This window comes from Puma concolor, chromosome E1 (assembly GCF_028749965.1).
Source record: "Puma concolor isolate L17-30 chromosome E1, mPumCon1.1.hap2, whole genome shotgun sequence".
Taxonomy (NCBI): Eukaryota; Metazoa; Chordata; class Mammalia; order Carnivora; family Felidae; genus Puma; species Puma concolor.
In genome coordinates, this window is record NC_141680.1 from 4505650 (window position 1) to 4514658 (window position 9009).

A 9009-nucleotide genomic window follows, 5' to 3' on the forward strand; every position below is an offset into this window, starting at 1 on the left:
GACCCAGTGCCTTATGCACATCACCCACCTGCTGTCTTTCTCCATAATGCACTGAGGACGAATTCTCTCTCTTGCCTTCCTTGGAGGGCCGCCCTTTCTCTCAGGAATAAAATGGAGGCCAGGTACAGAGCCAGGGGCAGGGCAGAAAAGAAAGCGGAGGCCGGCCTAGGAGATTAGGAGAATTCACAATAGCTTAGAAGGCTGAGGTCAGCCTGGGCCAGATGTCAGGCCGTCGTGACCCCTTGATTAATCTGAATCCTCAGCAATGGTGTTCCTTTTGAATGAGGCCAGCGGGATTAAAAGGAAAAATCTTCATAAATCCCACGAAGCCAGAGAGGCGGGTGTTAACGGAGCTTGGCGATACAGTTTCACCAGCCAAGCAGGGCAACACGCCAGCTTGGGAACTGGTGTCCGGGTCCCCAGTGCTGGACTCAGGCATCTCTGTCTGCTTGTTCCTCACCCCCTCCCCTCTATGGGGTGCCCAGGCCCCTCTGTCCTTGACCTTTGGGGTTTAGTGCAACAGCGAAGAATTGGAAACGGACACCTTTTCTTGGCTCATTGATTGGACGCTTTCATTTCAAATCTCCATTTCAGAGTGTGAGATCAGAGGCGCTGCACCCCTTTAAAGGCACGTTAGGCAGGGGCCCCCGGGGGGCTCAGTCGGCTAAGCGTCCGACTTCGGCTCAGGTCATGATCTCTCTGTGGGTTCGAGCCCCGCGTCGGGCTCTGTGCTGATGGCTCGGAGCCTGGAGCCTGCTTCCGATTCTGTGTCTCTCCTTCTCTTTCTCCCCCTCTCCTGCTCATACTCTGTCTCTGTCTCTCAATAATAAACACATTAAAAAAAATTTTAAAGGCACTTTAGACAATGGCATAAAGGAATGGGAGGAGGTGGCTTGTGCAGAGGATGTCCTAAAATCACACTCCGGATAAGCTTTTGCAAGGACAGAGCTGATTCAGAAGGAAAAGATCCAGGGATGCTTCTGGGGACATCAGAGCTGGGGAGGGGGTGTTGGACTTCCCGAGACCCCTTTCCTGGGCTTTCTCAGATCAAGGGGCACCCTCCCCAGGATGGAGTCCTTACTGTCAGGTGTCCTGAGCTCCCCCCTCCTCCGGGACTCTCTCTTTGAGCAGTTTGGGTGCCCTCCCATTCACCTCCAGCTGTAATCCTTCTCTTTTCTTTTTTTTTTTTTTTTTAATGTGTATTTATTTTTGGGAGACAGTATGCGTGAGTAGGAGAGTAATCCTTTTCTGTCGTCTACCCCAAATCTCCCAGACACTTGTGATAAATGAGACTTACGAGCAGATGTTTATGGGGACTGATCTTCAACTGGGGGCCCCAGGCTATATTCCGCGGCCAATGTGTTTTCCTGGGCCTATGCAGTGTTTTCGAGATGCTTTAAAATTGGGGATTTTCACGGGGAAATCCAAGTATTTTACTTTTCTGTAAAACTCGGAGGATCTGACAACATTGAGCACGTAAGCCCTCGTGACCATAAAGTTGAGCTGAGCCAGGGGCTGCCTCTTTATCTGGGGATGAGGTTTCAAGGTCATTGGTATTCTCTGATGACCTTGCTTCATTTGCTTTTGTTACCACCTTCTGTGGGCATTGGTTTGCGACCTGTGGCATATATCTTTTGTTTTATTCCTTTGTGTGTTTGCTGTTAATTCAGTTACTCTTTAGTAAAAATTTCATTCTAAGCTTTTTGCTCTGGGAGCGTCTCATAACACATGAAGGTGATCACATCTCTCCGAGGGAAAAAAAGGTGTTCTGGAGAACATGCTTCTTCTTGGCTCTTAATAAAGTGATGACGGTATTTAGAGACTGTGGTTTACTCGGATGAACTTATTATCTTAGGAAGCATAAAAAATGTGAGCAGAGGGGTTTTTTTGGATTGATAGACACAAAATTATTCATTGGCAATTATAAGACAACTTCTCTTCAGTTGAGTTTTGGGCACTGTGGGGGGAAAGAGGGAGTCTGGATAAGACTTTTACAAAGAATGAGGGACGCCTGGGTGGCTCAGTCAGTTGAGCATCTGACTTCAGCTCAGGTCACGATCTTATGGTTTGTGGGTTCGAGCCCCGCGTCAGGCTCAGTGCTGACAGCTCAGAGCCTAGAGCCTGCTTCGGATTCTGTGTTTCCCTCTCTCTCTGCCCCTCCTCTGCTCATGCTCTGTCTCTCTCTGTCCCCAAAATAAAAACATTAAAAAAAAAAGAAAATAAAAAAAAAGTATGTAAGATGCACATAAATCAGAAAGGAGTCAAGAATTCCACTGTTTATTTCTACTTGGCTTTGTCCATGAAACGTTGAGAACATCAACCCTCCTTAGAATTCAGCCTGTGTTCCTGACAATATATTTAAAAACCTTGCAGAGGTGTGATCCACAAGAAGGCAGTGTGTGTGTGTGTGTGTGTGTGTGTGTGTGTGTGTGTGTGTGTGTGTTGGTAGAATGTCAAGGAGATTCCGGGTCTCTAGACGAAGAAGTGTGAAAGGTCTTCTCACGGCCCCATAACTCTGCTGTCGGCCTCTGCTTAGGTCGAGAAAGCTCCCCTCCTCCCACCTGGGTCACAGGTTTTTACCAGAAAGCTCAGGGACAGGTGTCTAATTTCCTGGCTCCTGAGACGCAGTGCTTCTCATCTTGTTCATTTAGGTGTTTCTTTCTAGGGAACACTGTCTTGCTGTCTTGCCCAGATCCTTGTCCTGGAGTGACCGTGACCTTGCGTGGCAGGGGAGGAGAGTTGCCTCGGGTGACACTGAAGGGACACGTGGGTTAAGTTCTTCTGTAACGAGCCTTCCCCTTCCACCCTGCTTTGTGTTCTAACGCAAATACCTGGACTGTTCTGCCTCAGACACTCTGTCCTGTCTGCCTGGAATATCCTAATCTCCATCTATTAAAGTCACAGTCCTGCTTGGAGGTACAGTGGCCACCTCCTTTATGAAGCCTTCGCCATGCCCAGAGCTGTGAATAACCTCTTTCTCCTTTCTATTCCGATATCATATGTGAATCTTTGTGGTAACCATGGTCATATTTTTCCTTGTTTTAGTTTCATCTCGATCCTCACCACTGTGGTCCACTCACCTTTGTATCCCCCCATTCCCCTCATCTTGTGCTTGACAAGGAAATGCTTTTTAGCAAATTTGCTCCATGCTGCTCAGAACGCCCTTTCCAGAGGGCTTTGCTATACCCCAGGGCATGCTTCTCTAACTCTGGTGTGTGTCTTAATCACCAGGGGAGCTTATTAGAGATACAGATAACACCAGATAGAAAAGAGAGCTGAGGGGAATAAAAAACAATGCTATGAGGATGGGAAAAGAAAAGGCAATTAGGAACTCCAGGGAAAGCAAAAGGCTGTACAAGAAATTTAATGTACTGACAGCACCTCCTTGATTCTGTAATGAACAATATTTATACAGTCTAAATAATTATTGGTTTATTGGTTTATAGAAAACAACAATATAAGTATATTAGGAAGATGGGAGAACAGACATGGGATGTGGTGGTATGAGAGATTTATCCTTATCTGTCATGACAGGAAGTCAATAAATCATGTCTAACATGAAGACAGCATATGGTTTTTGAAACATGGAGGCAGGGGCGCCTGGGTGGCGCAGTCGGTTAAGCGTCCGACTTCAGCCAGGTCACGATCTCGCGGTCCGTGAGTTCGAGCCCTACGTCGGGCTCTGGGCTGATGGCTCAGAGCCTGGAGCCTGTTTCCGATTCTGTGTCTCCCTCTCTCTCTGCCCCTCCCCCGTTCATGCTCTGTCTCTCTCTGTCCCAAAAATAAATAAACGTTGAAACATGGAGGCAAATACCAGAAGAAACAACTGAGCTAAAAGTGGTTTCTCTGAAGGGTGGGACCAAGTTATAGAGCAGGAAGGCAGCAGGGGACTGTTGGTTTCTCTTATAAGTGTTTTTAAATGATTTGATCTCTTATCTATGTATAAATATTACCTTACTTAAATATATATATATTTTTTAAAAAGACTGTGGATATCTAGACCCCATTTAGATCTATCGAACCAGAATCTTCTGCACTGGGCACCTGGACTTGTATTAACTTGCTGGGCGATTCTCATGCACAACAAATATTTGATAACCGGAGTGGTGCTTATATGCAGCTATGGAAATAGAAGTAGGCAGACCTCATGTGGGGACTTGGAAGGGGAGTGGAAATTCCCAAGAAACTTGCCTATGGGTTTGGTGACTATATTTTCCAAACTGAAAATCTGAGGCTGCCTTCAGTGCCCTCCAGAATGCAGGATCATGAGCCTCCTGTGTCTGTGGGGGTAGAGAGAGAGGACATATAGGAAGATAGTGGCACCCCCCAGAGGAGAGGGGCAGGAGGCCCTTCCAGTAGCTTTAGCTCTAGGTACTATTGTATCGTGTGTACCACACTTAAAGCAAAGGCCATATGTACTGACGGGGACACATGGAAGGGTAAGACTAGGCACTGGTGGCCCCCAGTGGGGCAGGATGGAGAGGGGTAAGCAGCATTGAGAGGGTTCCTACTTGGAGCCTTTTACTTAGACCTCAGAAGAAACCACTAATGCTATAAGGATGAAAAAAAGGCAATTAGAAACTCCAGGGAAAACAAAAAGCTGGTCAAGAAATTTAATGTGTTAAGCCTGAGGTCAAGAGAAAAAAGGGGGGGAGGTCCTCTCCTTTCCACCTTGACGGGTGTGCTTTTCTAGCAGGAAGGGCAGAGCATTGTGGCCCCAAGCATGGACTTGGGTTTGCTCTCAGGCTGTATGACACTGCAGAGTTCAGCTCCTCCCTCCTTAGTTCCTTAGGATGTAAAACAAAAAAAATTTTTTCTGAAATAGGTGTTCCAAATACCAACCATTCCCTTCCCTCTTCTCTCTTGTCTTCCTCTCCCATTTCCCTTACCAACTGGCAGAAGTTCAAAAGATATGGAACCGGGGCTGAGTAATATGGCAAAAGCAGGGTTGGGCTCGCCAGCCATATGACCTGAAACTCTGAGCCTCAGTTTCCTCACTTGTGAGCTGAGGAAATAATACCTACTCTGCAGGGTTATTTCCAGAGACAAAGGTCTAGCTTGTTAAGGATTCTTACTTCTTGAAGGTGCCCCCCAAGAGGGAGGATCCTTTCCCACCGATGATGATAAAAGTCAATTTTCCAAGAGAACTTGCCATTTCTTTTTTTTTGTAAGTTTTTAAATTTTATTTTTAAGTTTATTTATTTATTTTGAGGGAGAGATAGAGTAAGGGGCAGACAGAAAGAATCCCAAGAAGGCTCCACATTATCAGTGTGGGGCCCGATGAGGGGCTTGAACCCACGAACCGTGAGATCATGACCTGAGCTGAAATCAAGAGTTGGACGCTTAACTGATGGAGCCCCCCAGGTGCCCCTGAGAACCTGACATTTCAAGACCCCCTAAAAAGCGCAAGGATGCAGTTTAGGGTCAGACGGGGCCACTTTGGGTTCTCGGGGGATTGGGTAGACACTAGCAAATGGTCAAAGCGCATTCTTACAAACACCCCACATCAGGCACTGTTGCAAGGCAGGGAAGCCAGTCATTTACGCCTTATAATAATTCTTGCTGACATACTGCTGTCATCCTATTTCACAGATGAGAAAACGGAGGCCCAGAGAGGTGAAGAAGCTCACCCAAGGATACAGAGGCTGTCAGCGGCAGCACTGGGATTCAAACCCAAGCAGCCTGGCTCCCGAGCCCCTGCCTCTGTTGCCCCCACCCCCCGCACCTGCGGCCACGCTCGCTCACCTGCGCTGCCAAGGTTTTCCTCACAGGACTGCCAGAGCCCCACGTGGAACCGGCTCTGGATGAACCTGTCGTCTCCCGTCTCCCAAATGTACTGGACGGCCTGGCTCTCGTCGTCCCTCCTGCCACCGCCGTGGCCCCTGTTGAGATGAATGCATCCTAGCCCTCCCGGATGGTCCTGGCACAGAGGCTTTGCCACCCTGCGGGTCCCCTCGCACCAGTGGCTGCTGCCCAGGGCGGCGAGGGAGAAGGCCAGGGCGAGGCAGACGGGCAGTAGGGCGTGCACCTGCTGTCTCCCGGCCCCGTCCATGGCTGGAGGAGGCGTGCGGCCTCGGGATGAGCAGCGGGCCGCCTCCCCGCCTCCGCGTGCTGCCCGCCCCTCTCAGCCCTGCCATCTGGCACCCTTACGGGCTTCTCTCCCATCCCCGGGCCCCCCCCCCCAGCGTGTGACGCCCGTGTGCGCGCCTGTGGCCTGAGAAGCCGCGGGAGAAAGAAAGCACGAAGCCGACGTGTTCCCATCAGCTGCGTTCGCGCCCCCACCCTCTCCAGGGTGTGGGTGTGTAGGACGATGCCGGCTCTGTTCTTGTCTTTTTAAACCCGGGGTAAAATACGCACAAGACAAAATTCACCATGGTGACCATTTTCTACTTTCATACTGCTGTGCCCCAGTCTCTAGTCCCCTCTTCATCTTGGGACCCCGGGGGCGGAGCTCCCCTTCCCTGTCCCCGGCCCGGCACCCGCCACTCCACTTCCTGTCTCTACCAACCGGGCCACTCCGGGGACCTCACACAGGTGGGGTCATGCAGTACCCTCTCTTCCTGACCGGCTTCTTTCACTCAGTGTAATGTCCTCACAGTTCACCTGTGTCATAGCGGGTGTCAGAGTTTCCTTCCTTTGTTTTTATGTATTTTTTAAGTTTCCTTTTATTTCTTTAGAGAGATAGTGAATGGGGGAGGGGCAGAGAGAGAGAGAAACAGAATCCCAAGCGGGCTTCACGCTGTGAGCACAGAGCCCAATGTAGGGGCTCGAACTCACAAACCGTGAGATCATAACCTGAGTTGAAACCAAGAGTCGGACGCTCAACCGACTGAGCCCCCCCAAGGCATCCCAGATATTTTTAAGTCATCTCTATATCAAACGTGGGGCTCAAACTCACAACCCCAAGATCAAAAGTTGCACATTCCACCAACTGAGCCCCCCCAGGCGCCCCCAGAATTTCCTTCCTTTGGAAGGTTCTGTGGCATCCCTGGTGTGGATAGACCATGTTTTGTTTGTTGATCTGTCCACAGACACTTGGGTTGCTTCCACACTTTGGTTTGTATGGAGGAGGTTGGTGCTTGATGAAGACCAGGGGCGTATGGGCAGGTGTCTGGGTGAGTCTGGACCACCCCCCGCTTGCCTTTTGCATCCATTGGGGTGCTCAGGGTTGGGTTCCAGAAATTTGGAATCCTGCAGCCTGCCCTAGCCTGCTCCGTGCCCAACCCTACAGAGACAGGGACCGCCAAAGACAACGTCCTGCTTCGGGGACGGAGAGACTCAAGGTTCAGGCAGCCTCCTCTGGGGCCTCGGGGCTGTGTAGAGCAGGGGTGTGGCACCCAGCACCGTCCTGGGGTCTCCAAAGCCGGCAGTCACACCTGTTGGCACCCTCAGTCCTGTCCTTGTCATGGGGGCTCTCCGGGAGTGGTGACACAGAGGACACTACAGTCACTTCTCGGGCAGAGGACACTGATGCAGGAATAAGAGCAGGAAAAACATCACAGAAGATTCCACGTGGTCCTACGTGGAAACACACGGGTCCTAGACTGTATGACCCCCCCAGATGTACCCCCAGATGTACCAGAGAATCACCGGGCTGGGCGGGCAGGGGAGAAGGGCAGTGCCCTGTGGGTCACTGTCACTCTCTGCCTCCTGCTGGCTCCTCCTGTGAGCCCTGCATTTGTGGGGTTGGCCACCTGTGTCTTGGGGAAGAGGAGTTACCACGTTTCATCACTAGATGGCATCTGTCCAGCAGCCAGGAGCTCGTGCGTGGCCCCGACTCCTGTCCCTTCAGGGAAAAAAGGATGCTTGTTCTTTTTTTTTTTAATTAATTTTTTTTTTAGTGTATTTATTTATTTTGAGAGAGAGAGAAAGAAAATGCAAGTAGGGGAGGGGCAGAGAGAGAGAGAATCCCCAGCAGGCTCTGTGCTTCCAGCAAAGAGCCCCACGTGGGGGCTTGAACCCCCGAACCATGAGATCGAGACCTGAGCTGAGGTCATGAGTCGGAAGCTCAACCGACTGAGCCCCCGGGAGCCCCAAGATCTGCAAGGATTTCTATTAAGCGATGTTTGCTTGTTTCTCCCCCACGGTTCAGCAATCATTTACTCAGATAAGTGAGCGCAGGTGAGCCCCCCTGTTCGAACTTGAATGGAGAGAAAAGCAAGAGTAAACTAAATGAAAACACCATCTTTTTGTCTCTTGCAGACTGCGTTTCATCCAGTCAGGACCTCTTCCTCCTGGGCCTCTCTGGGCTGGACGGGGAGAGGTGAGGTGAGAAGGGCCGAATGGAGCCTTTCAGAGGCCCCGCGAGGAACCCGCCAGCACAAAGGAACAAGGCCTGCAGACCTAAGGTGAGATAGAGCACGTGGCCAAGTAACCGTGGCAGGTGATTCTGGGTAACCCCGGCTCTCCCATTTACTGCTGTGTGGCCTTGAGCAAGCATCCTAACCTCTCTGGACCTCACCTGCTCATCTGTCAAGTGGGGAAATGATCACGCCCTCACCGGACCATCGTGAGGGCAAAGGAAGCAGGCGGTGGGCCGAAAGCTCGTGTGCAAATGCACGTGTGTGAAACTACAAACATGTTAGTTGCCTTTTCCCCTCGTCCTTGTGCTCTGGTGTAGACGGGGCCCGGGTCCCCCACTGGGGGCTTTGCTTCAGGACCTGGGTCCGGACCTGAGCTCTCCCTGGAAGTGTTAACATAGACGGGGCCCCCCAGGAGGAGACCCTGCCCTCGCGGCCAGGACGAGCTGCTGCCTTAGTAAGAAACGCAACCCCCTCACCAAGACGCCCACCGCACAGCTGGAACCGGGCCCACCCTGTGCTGCTGAGCGGCAGCTGGAACCAGAGGTGGCCTTGTGCGCTGAGCGGGGGCTTGGGAAGCGGAGCCCATTGCCCGCCTGGCTTTTCCTCCCGGGGCGGCCTCTGCTGAGGAAGTCCCTGGGAGCACAGCCGACTTGGGGAAGGTCTGGGAAAAATCTCCCTGCCCTCGGGGTGGGGGCCGGGGCGGGGG

The 9009-nt window shown here is 51.2% G+C and overlaps 1 protein-coding gene across 1 annotated transcript in view; it reads right to left on the bottom strand.

Annotated features, from left to right (window-relative positions):
* The window catches only part of GSG1L2 (GSG1 like 2), a 17491-nt gene extending 11289 nt beyond the window's left edge, over positions 1 to 6202 (bottom strand). Inside the window, exon 1 of the mRNA XM_025920464.2 lies at positions 5746 to 6202. Within this exon, the coding sequence (XP_025776249.1) occupies positions 5746 to 6052 (307 nt within the window). The 5' untranslated portion in view covers positions 6053 to 6202. The remainder of the gene's footprint in view (positions 1 to 5745) is intronic.
* Positions 6203 to 9009: the final 2807 nt, after the last annotated feature.